The sequence below is a fragment of the Polypterus senegalus genome, chromosome 7 (assembly GCF_016835505.1).
Source record: "Polypterus senegalus isolate Bchr_013 chromosome 7, ASM1683550v1, whole genome shotgun sequence".
Taxonomy (NCBI): Eukaryota; Metazoa; Chordata; class Cladistia; order Polypteriformes; family Polypteridae; genus Polypterus; species Polypterus senegalus.
In genome coordinates this window covers 106311395-106328458 of record NC_053160.1, presented here as the reverse complement: position 1 = coordinate 106328458, position 17064 = coordinate 106311395, and the positions used below count along the sequence as shown (strand labels likewise).

The window sequence follows — 17064 nt, the reverse complement described above, 5'->3', positions numbered from 1 at the left end:
CGGTCTGCTTATGATTCCAAGGATTAATAAAACAACAGTGGGAGTTCAAGCTTTTAGTTACAGGGCCCCTAAATTGTGAAATGGTCTTCCTGCTTCTATAAGAGATGCCCCCTCGGTCTCAGCCTTTAAATCTCGGCTGAAGACTCACTACTTCAGTTTAGCATATTCTGACTAGAGCTGCTGATTAACTGTACAGACTGCATCTCTGTTGTTAGTCATTAGCACTAAAACATAAGTAACATGATTGTTATAATTTGTTACTAACCCTCACCTATTCTGTTTCTGTTCTCAGTACTCAAATGTGGCAATTGGTGCCACAGCCCACCTGCCAAGTTGTTTGCCTGCCTATGGTAAAGTCATCCCTGATGGAGGATCACAGGAATCATGGGAAAAAGGGGTCCTTTCATCGGATTGGCTGGCCAATGTTTCAGCCGTGGAATGGCCAAATAGGGAGGAAGCTTGATGGATGAGGTCTCCACGACTTTAAAAATATACAAATCTTATTATGTGATATCATCTACTGTTAAATTATGCTCTATGCTTCTAAAATTTGTATTATGCTGTATTAAGGATTTGTTCTGTTCTGTATATTGTATTGACACCCACTGCACGCCCAACCTACCTGGAAAGGGGTCTCTCTTTGAACTGCCTTTCCCAAGGTTTCTTCCATTTTTCCCTACAAGGTTTTTTGGGAGTTTTTCCTTGTCTTTTTAGAGAGTCAAGGCTTGGGGGCTGTCAAGAGGCAGGGCCTGTTAAAGCCCATTGCTGCACTTCCTGTTTGATTTTGGGCTATACAAAAATAAACTGTATTGTATTGTATGTGCTCAGCATGTCATCCTATACTTAAGACTTTTTTTATAGATGCAGAACACACATGAAATGTATGTAATTCAAAAAACAATATATTATTTACCCAATACAACTCCAGGCACTTTACACCACAATAAAGAGACTTTAGCTGGGAGAACTTCGTCAGGGGGATAGCAGGCTGCTTGTGCTGATTGATACATTTGCAAAACAAAAAACGCTGATGAGTAGAAGTGCAAAGAAATTTAAGGTGGCCCGGGATTAACAGTTTTTTTGTAGGCTTCAGGGATTCTAGTGTTAACACATGCAACACAAATGTGCTACAGCATATTTCAACCTGGTTCTACAACTCTGACAACTGTGCTTCATCGCTGTCGATAGAGACTAAAATGGCTGGCTCCAGATCCCTATCAGCCCTCCTATTCACTTCGATAAAATTAAAAAGGCAGTGTGGTGTAGTGGTTAAAGCTTTAGACTTTAAACCCGAGGTTGTGGGTACAAATCCTGCTACGGACGTTGTGTGGCCGTAAGCAAGTCACTTGACCCGACTGTGCTCCAAATGGAAAAGCAAAATATAACCAACTGTAACATAAATATTATAAAATCGCCTTGGATCAAGGCGTCAGCCAAATAAGTAATTGTATATGTAAAATCTCAGGTACTATATCTTGGCTCGGGATAACTTGTACACTTATATTCAGCACTAAGTGAAGAAGCAACTGGCATTGGGATTTCCCAAAACCCAGCTCTATTGAAGTCAAGCCTATAGCTTTTCCAGCATAGTCAGATCAAGACATTTCTATCCTTGGAGATATTTTTGATGACACAGGCCTTTGCACATTATTAAGGCTCTGCTATTCAATTCCTTTCTCTTCCTTCCTTTTATACTTTCATCCTATCCTAACAAGATTGTCAAAGATATGCAACATGCAAAGTTACAGTATCTCACAAAAGTGAGTACACCCCTCACATTTTTGTAAATATTTTATTATATCTTTTCATGGGACAACACTGAAGATATGACACTTTGATACAATGTAGTCAGTGTACAGCTTGTATAACAGTGTAAATTTGCTGTCCCCTCAAAATAACAACACACAGCCATTAATGTCTAAGCCACTGGCAACAAAAGTGATTACACCCCTAAGTGAAAAAATGTCCAAATTGTGCCCAATTAGCCATTTTCCCTCCCCGGTGTCATATGACTCATTAGTGTTACAAGGTCTCAGGCATGAATGGGGAGCAGATGTGTTAAATTTGGTATTATCACTCTCACACTCTCTCATACTAGTCACTGGAAATTCAACATGGCACCTCATGGCAAAGAACTCTCTGACGATCTGAAAAAAAGAATTGTTGCTCTACATAAGGATGGCCTAGGCTACAAGAAGATTGCCAACACCCTGGAATTGAGCTGCAGCACGGTGGCCAAGACCAAACACTGGTTTAATAGGGCAGGTTCCACTCAGAACAGGCCTCGCCATGGTCGACCAAAGAAGTGCACGTGCTCAGGGTCATATCCAGAGGTTGTCTTTTGAAAATAGATGTATGAGCGCTGCTAGCAGTGCTGCAGCGGTTGAAGGGGTGGGGGGGTCAGCCTGTCAGTGCTCAGACCATACACCGCACACTGCATCAAATTGGTCTGCAAGGCTGTCGTCCCAGAAGGAAGCCACTTCTAATGATGATGCACAAGAAAGCCCGCAAACAGTTTGCTTAAGACAAGCAGACTAAGGACATGGATTACTGGAACCATGTCCTGTGGTCTGATGAGACCAAGATAAACTTATTTGGTTCAGATGGTGTCAAGCGTGTGTGGCAGCAACCAGGTGAGGAGTACAAAGACAAGTGGGTCTTGCCTACAGTCAAGCATGGTGGTGGGAGTGTCATGGTTTGAGGCTGCATGAGTGCTGCCGGCACTGGGGAGCTACAGTTCATTGAGGGAACCATGAATGCCAACATGTACTTTGACATACTGAAACAGAGCATGATCCCCCTCCCTTCGGAAACTGGGCCGCAGGGCAGTATTCCAACATTATAACAACCCCAAAACACACCTCCAAGATGACCACTGCCTTGCTAAAGAAACTGAGGGTAAAGGTGCTGGACTGGCCAAGCATGTCTCCAGACCTAAACCCTATTGAGCATTTCTGGGGCATCTTAAAATGGAAGGTGGAGGAGCACAGGGTCTCTAACATCCACCAGCTCCATGATGTTGTCATGGAGGAATGGAAGTGGATTCCAGTGGCAACTTGTGAAGCTCTAGTGAACTCCATGCCCAAGAGAGTTAAGGCAGTGCTGGAAAATAATGGTGACCAAACAAAATATTGACTCTTTGGACACAATTTGGACATTGTTCACTTAGGGGTGTATTCACTTTTGTTGCCAGCAGTTTAGACATTAATGGCTGGGTGTTGAATTATTTTGCGGGGACAGCAAATTTACACTGTTATACAAGCTGTACACTGACTACTTTACATTGTATCAAAGTGTCACATTTTCAGTGTTGTCCCATGAAAAGATATACAGTGGTACCTCGGTATATGTCCTTAATCCGTTCCAGATCCTTGGACTTATACCAAACAGGACATATACCAAACTAATTATTCCCATAAGAAATAATGGTAAAATTATTAATCCGTTCCCATGAAAAAAAAAAATCCTATTGTTATTGGCATATTATACATTGATGGGGTTGTATAAAATAATTTAAACACTGATTAATATTAAAATACATAAATACAAAAGCAATTAGATGAAATAAATGAAAATTTAACCTCACTTTACTTTTTATAACATCTTTGTTTTTCACAATCGTAGATACTGTCGTTCTCCGCAAACGGTATGCAACAGCCATGTCCCGGATATGCATGCCACCTTCATACTTTTCAACAATCAATTCAAATTTACGTGAAAAAACACAAAATCACATTGCGACGATGCAGGTTTGCTGTATGCTCCCATCTGCTGTCGGGGAGCCTTTGAACCCTCCACCGTCGGCAATGTTACCGATGAGCTTAGCAGTGAGGCACAACAAAGCATGGGGATGGTGAAAAAGTGCAAAGTGCTTTTATTAAAACAATCAACAAAACAAGGTGTTCAAATTAGTGCAGTGACCAAAGTTCCAATAAATAATCCATAAAATCAGAAGTGAAACATGGAGGTTAAAAACCATAGAAAAAAGTCTTCTTAAAAACAACAAGGTTAAGATACAGCAGGACGCATTCTTTTAAAAAAAACCCACAACAAGAAGCCCAGTGCCTTTTTACCTGGCGGCCCAATACCCAGGCTCCCTGTTCAGCTATAATGCTCTCCTGTACCGTCTCTCTCTCTCTCTCTCTCTCTCAACCTCCCATCCGTTCTCTCTTTTTCCTCCCCCTTCTTGTCGACTCACGCTTCTGTTTATCAAGATAAGCAGCCCCAGGAACAATCACGAATGCGGATGGTCTCTCACCTGTGCACTTAGGCGAGAAATGTCCACATCGCGAATCGCCTTGAGAACCGCTTCAGCCACACAACCACCACGCCCCCTCACCAAGCCGGGAGTACGGCGATTATTTATTTTAAAACTGGCCTTTGACAGGAGCTGTGGACCCGCTATACCATACACGTGAAAATTCACAGAGAGTTATAGCACCGGTTGTTCACTGAATGCTAGCAACTGGCGCACTGACACTCATGGGCAGTCGTGGCTTTGTCTCAAGAGAGGTAAACAAGGGTAGCATGTGAGTCGTATTCAAACAAAGGTTGTATACCAAGCAAAATGTTTTGCGTCCAAACAGAACGTATACCAAGTTGGACGTATACCCAGATACCACTGTAATAAAATATTTACAAAAATGTGAGGGGTGTACTCAGTTTTGTGAAATACTGTATTTGCAAGTGCATAGTTCTTTAATGTTTAAAAAATACCACATTAGCCTATCATAGCCTTTTCCAAGCCATTGGGAACTTTTGTATATATACACATAGATTTTTTTCAGTTACCTTTGCAGTATTAATATGTTCTAGTGATGTAAACATATTCAGTAAATGGGTAGAGGCTTTTCTACTACTGGACAACCAAAGCAGAAACTATGAACAAATGTTTACTTAAGGAAGTAATTCCATATTTTGTCATTCACAATGTGCATGTCTCATAGGATTAACTAATGCTACCTTGAAAAACGATCTGGCAAAAATAAGATAAAAAAAACTACACTAAAATAAGATTCAATTTGCCTTTTCCCTTTCATGTCAATCAGAACAACACCTGCCCTGAAGACTGTGTAATCACCTCATGAGATTGTTATGCACAGGCCAATATAGCAAACAGATGGATTTGCAGTCACTAACTGAAGGAATGAATTTCTGTTGCATTGCTTTAACTAGACTTCTGAGCTCTTTCCACTTACAAGTTAAAGACCACTCCCAGAGCATATCATTCCTTTGTCTAGAGATTTTATCCACAAAAAGGTGCATCAACAGAAATCTGTTCTCACCTCTCATTGGAGTGGACCTTTCCAAACAATCGCCGACTACTCATACTGATGTAAAATGCCAAAAGCAAAATTTCCTCAGATCACTGTCATCTTGTTCCTGTATGATGGCCACTTTCCAGATGTTCCACATCTTTAAAATCTTTGCGGAGGCACCGTTACTAGCAATGGCCCACAATGACATCACAAAGCACAGCACGCTTAAAGACTTGATCTCATAGCAAGGGCACATAGCTAATGATAATATCCATCTACCTGAGCATCACAAACACCTAAACAGCATATTTGTATAGTCCATATGTATTTATGTCATGTTCAACCTGAAACAAACTAAACCTAAGCCTGGGAGGGTGAACAGAATGCCTATTAAAGATTGTACAAAGGATGTTGCATATTTTCTTCTATTGTATTAATTTTACATGCAACTCTCACAATCAGTTGCCATCCTATTATAGAAGAAAACAGACAGCCAGCCTGTGGGCATAACTCTTGGGTTGGAATTCACAAAAGTAGGCAACACCTTTAAAATTTTGCTAATTCCACTGCCTCTGCTTTGGAAGAATCATCTGCTGAACTGTTGACTGTAGGGACCACCACTCATTGAAAATATATGGCAATGGACTTGCTTCAAGATTCCCAGAAGACACTTGTGCAGTAATAGGCTCAAATTGCTGCACCTTCATTCCAGATGTCTTGCACAATATTTGTGGTCTAGCACACCAAATTCAGCAAGCAGAGGCAGGACTCAACAGTGATCCTAATCAAGCAACAGCCAGTCATTTCCCATGGTTACAATTAACCATGGACTTCCCCAAGAGGTTTTCTTTTCCAGGGACCAGCAGATATAGCTGGTTTCCATTTAAGTTAATCAGTTTCTAATTTGTATTCTTTGTGCTTTAAGAAATGTCTGTCTTTATGTGAACTGTTTACGTATTTAGCAATTTGTAAAAAATTTGAGACTTAGTCTAAACACACTGCACCTACACTCAGTGATGAGCGCTATACAAAAATAAACTGTTTTGAAAACTGTCTCACACAAGCTAATTAAACTAGGAGATTCATCAGAGATAAAATGATTCACCGACTGTGTATAATGTTAGTTGGTGAAAATTTCCAGTGCAGCCAGCTTGTGCGAACTCTTTTTCTTCCCCAGTTCCCTATGATGCTATGTGAGACCACTTGATATCTCAGAGCTACAGCAACTAATTTTGGATGGGGATGTCAATACCCAATCTGTGTTGTACACGCATAGAACTTTTACAGCACTGTCCGATCTGCTTCACACATGCTAATAAATTTCAGCATATAAATTTATGCAAGATGTCACTACCTGATCAACACTCCAGCAAGAAGAAGAAGGGAAAAAAAAACAGTATTTTCATTTTAGAAGTACATTACTTGACCGTGAGAATGTTATGAAAATACTTCACTGTTCTGTATAAATTTGGTAGTAAATTGTCTTCACTGCTGAATTAATTGTTACTAGCCAACCCGCGGCGTACCATACGCCGCATAATCAGGCCGGTTTTTTATTGAATTTTAAGCACAGGGAGAAAATTAACATTTGAAACACCGGTAAAGTAATAAATCAGCAAGAAAAGCAACATTGTAACAATGCACGGAACGAACCAACACACAATCGTCCGTGACTGAAAACCGGCGGATCGTCCTCGCGCCTTCTGCTGCCAGGCGGAGGGATGGGGGTTCACGCACGGAGAGTGGAACGGAGGAGAGAAGGACGTCCATTCAGCTCCGTCCGTCATGCTAGTCTGCTAATTTCTCGTTCAGTATGTACTGCCCGGTCACGTGCCCACCTCCAACTTGTTACTTGTGTCGTCGTCTTTACACAGTCCAGATGCACATGTGACTGACGTGGACTTTTCATTGCTCTGTGCGGTTTTGGCCGCTTTTCTATATATAATCCACCAAGACACCTGACCACGGTAGTAGCGAGGTGGGAGGGGGGTGCGTAGAAAGTGCAGGAGCATCTAAGAAGACGCACGTTTGTCGCGACGCAACCAGTGGGAGCGTCAGGACCGATCCGGGGTAGACGGCCGCCTTTGTGCGAATGTGGTTTCGCCGCCCTACGTACCTATTTTCTATTATGATATGACGGATATTGCTATTACATGTACTACTTCAAACAGGATTATGACGGTGTTAGGGTTAGAGTCGGGATGTATAAATAAAATTTAATTTCAAACGATTAATTTCAAATCAAACCAGCCTAGATTAGAAAGCGGTTTATTTAATCGTTCTAGCGACAGGCAGGTCTGCACACAGTGACAGTCAATTCAGAGATCGCGCAGCTCCGCTGTCTTTTGCCGCTTCTCTTGACTCGCAATCCCGTTGAGGAACGTAAGCGCCTCACATGAAATCTATCGCCGCGACGCAACTATGAAACATGCAAGTTGAACGTTGACTAAGGGACTACACACATTTAGAGAGCGTGCGTAAACACATGGTAAGCAATGGAACCGTTCAGACAGAGCGTGCGATGAGCGGCGACCATCAAAGGCTTTTGCCCGCTTCAGCGAGCAAATCGCTATGTATGTGGAGTCCCTAATAGGCATCAACGCATCGACTACAATACACGCCACTTTGTCAAACTTTGCTCACTGCAAACGCCGCCGCTGCTATAGTCGTCGGCGGCGCTCAGACTTTAAAATTCAAAGGCGGACAGCCGCCGGTCGCAGCGTCGCCGGCTGCTGCATCTCCTCAACGCCGCCTTTGAGTTTGGCGCCCGCGCGGGCACGCGTTTTGCCCGTCGCCAGGATCGGCCCTGGGAGCGTATGAGTTGCACTTAGTGGGAATTCCACGGTTTGCAGCCCGAATGGGGCTCAACGGCTTACCCACGCGGGTAGACACACGGTCAATGTCATGCATAATTATTTATTGAATGCTAAACACTTCTGGAAAGACACCGTTGTCTAAAAGGGAGGGTTTGAGGATACAACAGAAAGTGAATGAAAAGATGGAACTGTAGACTTTTCATTGCTCTGTGCGGTTTCGGCTGCCTTTCTATATATAATCCACCAAGACACCTGACCACGGTAGTAGCGAGGGGTGTGAACAAAGTGCAGGAGCATCTAAGAAGACGCATGTTTGTCGCGGATGCGAATTGCTGTATGTAGCGTGTAAAACAGTTTGCCATGGAGCACGTGGTGGAGCGTCGTAACCGAAAACTTAGTTTTAAAGACTGCTCACTTCATTGTGTTTTAACCTCAGTTGTAAAGGATTGTTTTAAGGATCCCATGGGATACCCTCAAAAACCGTTTGACACGCTGCACCATAGAGTCCGGACGTATTCATGTAATCAGCGTATTGTTGAGCAGACTGTATAATAATGCCTCTGTGACTAAGAACAACGGACACCACGTCACCGAAGTTATCCCAATGTTGGCAAACAAAGCTAAGAGCCATGTCACGAAGTTTGAGAGCAACAGTTTCATCAATGACATTTCTTCAAAAAAAACCCGACTGACAGAAACAAACAATTACCTGAAGCAGGAATTTCCATAACATTGAAAGAATTGTTGTTTCCATGAAATACATTTGAAGCGGCAGCCATGGAGGGCAAAAGAATAGTCAACGTGGCTCACAGCTGAGTTTGGACCGGAGCACAGACCAAAGCATGTGAGTATGTGTTTGATGAGCTGTTTGATTTGGCGGGCAGTGGTCTGATGTGCGTTCCTGAGCACGTGGGAGGAGGGGTAGAATTTCTGGGCGGGGCTTCGTTGTTCCTTTCGCATGGTTTTTCATGGTGTCGAAACCAAAAAGAATAATGAAAAGTCAACGTGGCTTAGACGTGCATGTGGACTCCTAGCAAAGACGAAAGAGGCTAACTGGGTGGTCGGTGAGTTTTTGCGTCCGGGCACATGGGCAGGCAGTGTGAATGCCTAGAGAGCGAGGGGCGCGGGCGGTGAAAAAGGAGTGTTGGTGGGTAGGAAAACATCTTCCGTGTTCCTGCAGGAGCATCTAAGAAGACGCATGTTTGTCGCGGATGCGAATCTGTATGTAGTGTGTAAAACAGTTTGCTATGGTGCAAGCGGTCATGCGTTGTAACCGAAAAATCGGTTTTTAAAGACTGCTTACTTCATTGTGTTTTAACCTCAGTTGTAAAGGATTGTTTTAAAGATCCCATGAGATACCCCTCACCTGCTGCATATGGCGATTCACCTCCGTGAGAAACTCGCCTCTATGAACAGTCAACGTAGCTCGGAGGTGCATGACATTAACCTGCCCTGCACCGCATGTGGCCTCCTCGACAGACGAATATAAATGACGCCACTTTTTCTGTGTCCTCGCGTCCGACTTGGTGGGCGTGGCCCTGCGAGTTGTCGCCGTATCCAATGGAGTTGGTGGGCGTGGTTCCTTCCTTCGTGTGCCATAGGTGTCTCACTTGTCGGCGGCTTAGTGAATCCACGCCCCTTCCGGCGTGCTTTTCATGGTTGTCTTGCCTTAGTGAATTATATATATATATAGATACTCTTTGCTATGTAGTACAGATCAGGTATAACAGGGACAGCCCCCTGTATACAATACTGATCCCCTGCTTAACAGGCTATAAGTGTGTGTTAGTTGTAGTTTTAGGAGCTTGGGAGATACAGAGAGAGGAAAAGGATACAGAATATTGTGGACTCCGAGTACGATTTTATCTCAGGGAGGCACGATGGCACAGTTGTCTGTACGGCTGCCTCACAGCTCAGGTCACATTTTTGGCTACAATAATTGGTTCAGCATAGTTGCCAGATGCTTCCCTAACCCTTAGGCACACTAAAAAGACAACTCCATCTTTATAATCCACTCAAAACGTTTTCAGTTCCCCCATTGACCTAAATGCATTTTGCCAAGTTTGCAAAAACAAACTTGAGGCAAAATGAATTTAGCAGGGTTTACTCATCACTAATTGTGAAACTGCCTGCAACAAAAACTTGCAGTGAATGCCCAGAACTGAGAGCCATTACAACAACATGAACAAAAGCCTTGATTCTTGGTTTCCATTGTACAGTCTGAAATATCTGCAAGCCATGGTTTGTAGTAGATACATCTATCTCTAGTACTTTAATTAAGCAATCATTGCAACTGAAGAACTGCATCTCTTAAGATGAACATTAGTAATTGTATTGATCCATACTCACTGTCAAGATATACTGTAAATGTACTGCTTTACATAGTGTATGCACAGTAAAAAGTACTATGTTCCATTACTTGTAGTTTACCTTGGATAAACTGAAAAAGATATATTGATGCTCAAAGGCTACATAATGTGATGTTAGGAAAGAGAGCCAATATTAAAGTAACACCACAGAAGACTAGTATCAGAAACAACCAAGCTCATACAAAGTACTTTCTGAACAAATGTTTACTACTCTTTCCCAGCTACAGATTTTTATCAGTATCATACTTGGGTGAACTTTTTCTGAGAAATTAACCATAAAATTTGAACATTTAAGAGTTTAATCAGTTCTGTTACAGTTAATTAAAGGGAAGACTAGTATCTTAGCAGACTATAATAAATAACAAAAATGATTAAATACTATTAAATTTTTTGGGGAAAAAAAAAAAAAAATCACACCTGACAACCATGTCATTATTAGCAAATTTAGGAAAACAATCTGTTGTTACAATTAATTACCGAGTCTAAAATGTCATTTTCAGAATGTCATACAAATCATCTAAATAAAATAACACCTTTTCTCTGTCTTTTGAATTTTTTGGATTCATTTGAGGCCTTTTATCAGTTTTGCACACTCATTTCAACCATCAAATCACATCATCAGTTTGTTTACCAATCACACATAGATGGCTACACCAGCTTTTACTAAATTTTCCATGCAGGTTGTCAGTAGTCCACCTATAAATATAGGTTGTATGTCATTTCAAAAATTTTATCAGAAAGTGGAGGGTGTAACTATCATTAGAAAGTATAACTTTAAGTTTCATTTGTGTACAGATGTCACCCAATTATATCTTTATTTAGACCAAATGATGTTTCTCTGAACATATCCTTAATTGTGTCAGTGAGTTATGAAGTGGATGGATGAGAAAGTTATTTGTTGGAGGAAATGATGCAGACTGCAAAACTATTTTGTCACTTTTTAACTTTGTTGTGATCTCTGTTGGAATCACCATCTACCCAAACAGAACCAGGCACTTTGGATAGTACTAAACAAAGATATGCAAAATGCAATAAAACAATACTGAAGCGAAACTGCAGAAAGTAATCATTAATGTCAGTCTCCTCTCATAAAGCATGGAGAATTTATTAATTTAGGTATGTTTACAAGCCTTAAATTTCACGCCTTTTGGCTTGCTCTCTCTCTCTCTCTCTCAGGGGTGGGGATCGATCTGTTCTTAACTCAATTTTTCTTTTTGTAAAAACTTGATTGCTTTGTATGGATTGCAATAAAATAAAGGAAAAAAAAATTCACAATCAAAAGAATACCACTGCTGTTTATACTGGGACATAAATTATTCTGGAGCACATCAATGTACCATATGCTGGAAGTTGTTTCAGTGGCTCTAATGCTTCACTGTTAAATCTAAAGATCATAAAATTGGATAAGAATATAGAATAATGATTTTATGCATTGAAAAGTTTATAATATACAACAGGCACAGCTTTGTTTTATTACCTTAAAAGGATCCAATATGCGCAAAAACAGAACTCCATCTATCTGTAGTGTGACATTATCTATAAGAGGTAATGAAAACATGAATGAGTAAGATAGAAATAAAACAACAGACATCATAAAATATTGAAGTGAGTAGTACAACTCACCTAACGTGACAGCAGACTGCTCTGGGACATCAATTACTATCTCCTTTAGACTCTGGACATAACGTACTCTATCCAAAACAGGAACAAGTATGTTGAGACCCTAAAAATACAAAAAATATTAAAAATATAGAGAATATTGCATGCGCTACAGAAACTTAAGCTTCACGACCCAAAGAAAGCAGTACTTCCAGAACCAATTTCAAGAAACCACAAAGCTTTAACATATATTTATTGAACATTACCATATTTATTGAACATAAACCAATTATTAGAAACCACTTATTGATAAAATAAGCAAAAAAAAAAAAAAACAATTACACAACATATTCTAATGTGACAAAAAGTTATGGGCATACAGCCAATCTGTGGGAGTCAGAATTCTGGCTGTGTTGTAGAGGATCAAATACATATTTATCTCAATGATATGCAAATCAATTTCTAACTTTTATGTAATATGTTTTTTTCTGGATTTTTGGTTGATATTCTGCCTCTCTCCATTAAAATGAAACTTACCATAAAAATGAGAGTTTTCATTTCTTTCTAATGAGCAAACTTACAAATTCAGCAGGGGATCAAATACTTATTTCCCCCACTGTATACTGTACTGTATATTAATAAAAAAATGACATTCCAACAACAAATTACTTGTTTAAAAAGTTAGATTTGGATGTACCGCCCCAATACTCATAATACATGTTACAAATTACTCTAAAGAGGTTTTAAAAGATTTCAAGATTGTTTTTTGTTATTAAATTTCAATAAAACAGCTAACTCCAGAAAATGTTCTGCCTAAAAAGGAAAGGACTTGTACAGGATATCGTTCTCAGATCACCCTCTTACCACTGACTGTGAAGTACTTACAGGATCAAGTATTCTGTGGAAACGACCCATTCTCTCCACAACCCAGGCCTCTTGCTGTGGGACAAACAGGATCACGGTGTTCATTGGTAGATTTGATGCCAATCGCTGCTGTCTCTGTGCCAATGGGATGATTTGCTTACTATACTAGAAAAGCAAATGCAAGGCCAACAATACAATCTATTACAGGGTTGCCAATGAATGTTTAAAAACATTATTAAAGTCTGTTATTTACTTATTTAAATGTTTATGATATTGATGTTTTCAAATTATATATATACTAGCAAAATACCCGCGCTTCGCAGCGGAGAAGTAGTGTGTTAAAGAAGCAATGAAAAGAAAAGGAAACATTTTGAAAATAACGTAACCTGATTGTCAATGTAATTATTTTGTCACTGTTGTGAGTGATGTTGTCATATATATATATATATATATATATATATATATATATATATATATATATATATATATATATATATATATATATTTACACACACACACACATAAACATATATATATACACATATCTATACATACACACACATATACATACATATATATCTACATATATACACACACACACACACACACACACACACACACACACATATATACACACAAATACATATATATATATATATATATATATATATATATATATATATATATATATACATACATACATACATACATACATACACACATATATAAACATATATATACATATACATACATATCTACATATATACACACACAGCTATTTCAGATCAGTGCAATACGCTGTTTGTTAAAACGGTTGACTCCGCTCTTACGTGCAATAACAAATCAAATCATTCAGTTGTCTTTGCTCATATGTCATTTTAGAGCTGGACGCCTGGCATCTTTTTTTGGCCACAAGTTCGTTTCTGTTTGGTGTGAGGTTCTGTGTTGTGGAGATTCTCAGGATGGATTGCAGGTGCTCATCAGTGAGGCGACTCCTGTGTGCTGTTTTGTTAGTCTTTATCACTGAGAAGAGCTTCTCACACAGATATGTGCTACCAAACATGCACAAGGTTCGAGCCGCATGTAGACGGACTTTTTGTTCTTCAAAGTCACCAAAGCGCCGTGCAAACTCAGTGCTAATAACTCTAGCTTCGCAATAACTTGCAGCATCATAAGGTAGACTTGATTAACGGTAAGTGTTGGCAAGGCAGCTGAAGCGCTGCATTATGGGATCTGTAGTTTATTGTGTTACCAGCGCTTCATATACCGGGCCATTAATAACAATAATACAGTATATAAAATGATCTCGCGGGCGGACATAATTACACCGGGCGGATTTGGCCCGGCCCTTGAGTTTGACACATATGGACTAAATTGAACTTGAAAAGATATATTTTTCAAATGTGATCGCGCAATTCAGATAGAGTTGACGCACCACAGCCTGCATGCCTCAATGAGTCATCCTCCCCTCGCTCTTACTTTTTACCGTTCATCTAATGAATACACTGAGTATGGCTTTACCAAAACAATCATTGATGGCGAATAAAGTATCCATTATTCGAGTATGTAGAGCGGGATATATATATATACATATATATATACCCGCGTATCGCAGAGAAGTAGTGTGTTAAAAAGGTAGAAAAGAAAAGGGAACATTTTAAAAATAACGTAACATGACTGTCAATATACAGTATTTGTTTTGTGAGTGTTACTGAGTGTTGCTGTCATCAAGGATTTGATTATCATTATTTCTTTCAATCAGGTTCGTATTTGTAGGATGTGTTGTGTTCAAGTTACATTCCGTGTTTGTCAATCGTTGTAAAGATGACAGGTTTCACTCATCGATTCGTTTCTTACTGCATCAATAAACAGCTCGTCTTCTTCTTTATCTGAGACCTGACAGACTGCATGCACAGGTTTTTTTTACACTGTCTTCCTTTAGCGGGACATTGACTTTTTCCACCGTGTGCTTTGTTTCCGCAGTAGCTGTATTTATGAATATGCTTATCAGACGCTTCATATTTTTTGCTGCCTTTTCAATTGTGTAATTCGGTTTTTGTTCAGCGCTCTTTGGAACTGTTGCTTTTTATCTGTGCACTGCATCAGTTCACGTGAGCCACTCGGTGTACATGCATCGAAGGTTCCCAGCTGTGCTGGTGCCATCTCGTGCTATGTCCATAGCTTTATTTAATGTTACCTTAGTCCTGGCACTTAAAACTTTCTCTCGCAGTTTCGCTGAGTTTGTGTCAAACACCACCCTGACCATCTCATCTTCCTCTCCATAAGCACAGTCCTTCACCCGTGAATATTTACCCGTGGCAGTTTGCTATTGGATTGCCGCTGACGGACGGCCTTATATGGGCAGGCACTAAATTACAAACGCCAGCGCAGCCTGTCTATGAACTTAATTTAAAGTGTAGGTTTACATCGTGCTTTGTTTCCGAAGTAGCAGAACTCATGAATATGGTTGTATATGTCACTCGCCGCTTCTTATTGTTTCGCTGCCTTCTCAATTATATAATGCATGTTTTCTTCAGCGCTTTTTGGAGCTCTTCCTGGTTTTCTATGTACTGCGTGATTACGTGGGAGGCGTGATGATGTCACACCTAAACTCCGCCCCCATGGCGTTGAAGCTCATCTCCATTACAGTAAATGGAGAAAACTGCTTCCAGTTATGACCATTACGCGTAGAATTTCGATATAAAACCTGCCCAACTTTTGTAAGGAAGCTGTAAGGAATGAACCTGCCAAATTTCAGCCTTCCACCCACACGGGAAGTTGGAGAATTAGTGATGAGTCAGTGAGTGAGTGAGTGAGGGCTTTGCCTTTTATTAGTATAGATAGAGATATATATATATATATATATATATATATATAGTGGAACCTCGGTTTGCGAGCATAATTCGTTCCGGAAACGTGCTCGCAATCCAAAACACTCGTATATCAAAGCGAATTTCCCCATAAGAAATAATGGAAACTCAGAAGATTCGTTCCACGACCCAAAACTATTCATATAAAAAGGATTAATACAAAATATAAAGTAAAATACATAATATAAATTAACCTGCAATTTACCTTTAAAAAGAATCATGGCTGGTGTGAGTTTCTAAACTCATGTGGAATTCCACCCAACGGGACGACACGCTGAAGAGTGTCCCAAAGCAATTGCAGTCTCCCAGCGCTGTAGCAGTTCGCCGTATAAGCAAAAAGATCAAGGAACATTATAAAGATCCCGCTGCAATAAATAACAGCGCTGTTGCTGTTTCAAACTGAATAAACTGGTGTTTATTCAGCTGGTGTTAAAGTACTGAGACTCAGCTTCGTGTTTTGGGGAGCAAGATGAGGACTCGCACTTCACAGCGCACACACACACACAGTCACAATGCTGTAGTAAACAGAGAGAGGTGCTGGGCGAGCGAGATAAGAAGAGAGAGAAGCGCTGTAAATAGAGAGAAGCGCTGGGCAAGCAAGATAAGGAGAGAGAGAGAAAAAGACGCACTGGGCGAGCAAGCGAGCAAGATAAGGAGAAAGAGAGAAAAAGACGCACTGGGCGAGCGAGTGATAAGGAGAGAGAGAAAAAGACGCGATGAGCGAGCGAGATAGAGAGAACCACCATCAGCTCAGTTGTGATCACATGACCCTCAGCAGACAAAGTGTATCCATACTACTCGTATTGCAAGACATCGCTCGTTTATCAAGTCAAAATTTATTAAAAATTTTTGCTCGTCTTGCAAAACACTTTCGTAAACCAAGTTACTCAGAAACCGAGGTTCCACTATATATATATATATATATATATATATATTTATTTATTTATTTATTTATAATAAAGACCTGTTTGCTTCAGGATAACTAAAAAAAGGTTACAGAAAACTGTGATTCTGGCAATAGTCCACAAAGAGTTAAGAAAAGCCAGTGGAATAGCCTGGATAACCGAACCCAAAATGGATACCAATTTCATCTTAAAGCCTTTTGATTAAGGTGTTGACATCTCAGTTTATACAGTTCATAGTTAATATGTTTTCCTGACAGTGGATGGATGAAAAAGCACAAGGTTTACTTAGCATTTATGTCCATATTGCAGTATTTTGTCAGATGAGGACAATGGCAGAGTGTATCACAATGATTTGAAACCTGTTGAGACAGACCGGGCCCCAG

At 40.2% G+C, this 17064-nt stretch overlaps 1 protein-coding gene across 2 annotated transcripts in view; it reads right to left on the bottom strand.

Annotated features, from left to right (window-relative positions):
* Positions 1 to 17064, bottom strand: part of stoml2 (stomatin (EPB72)-like 2) — a 100464-nt gene that overhangs the window by 71188 nt on the left and 12212 nt on the right. The window contains exons 2-4 of one of the 2 annotated variants that reach the window (XM_039759140.1): positions 12928 to 13071; positions 12067 to 12166; positions 11921 to 11979 (exon numbers count right to left, since the gene is read on the bottom strand). In XM_039759140.1, coding sequence (XP_039615074.1) covers positions 11921 to 11979; positions 12067 to 12166; positions 12928 to 13071 — 303 coding nt within the window. The remainder of the gene's footprint in view (positions 1 to 11920; positions 11980 to 12066; positions 12167 to 12927; positions 13072 to 17064) is intronic. The other variant, XM_039759141.1, reaches the window with a different exon arrangement.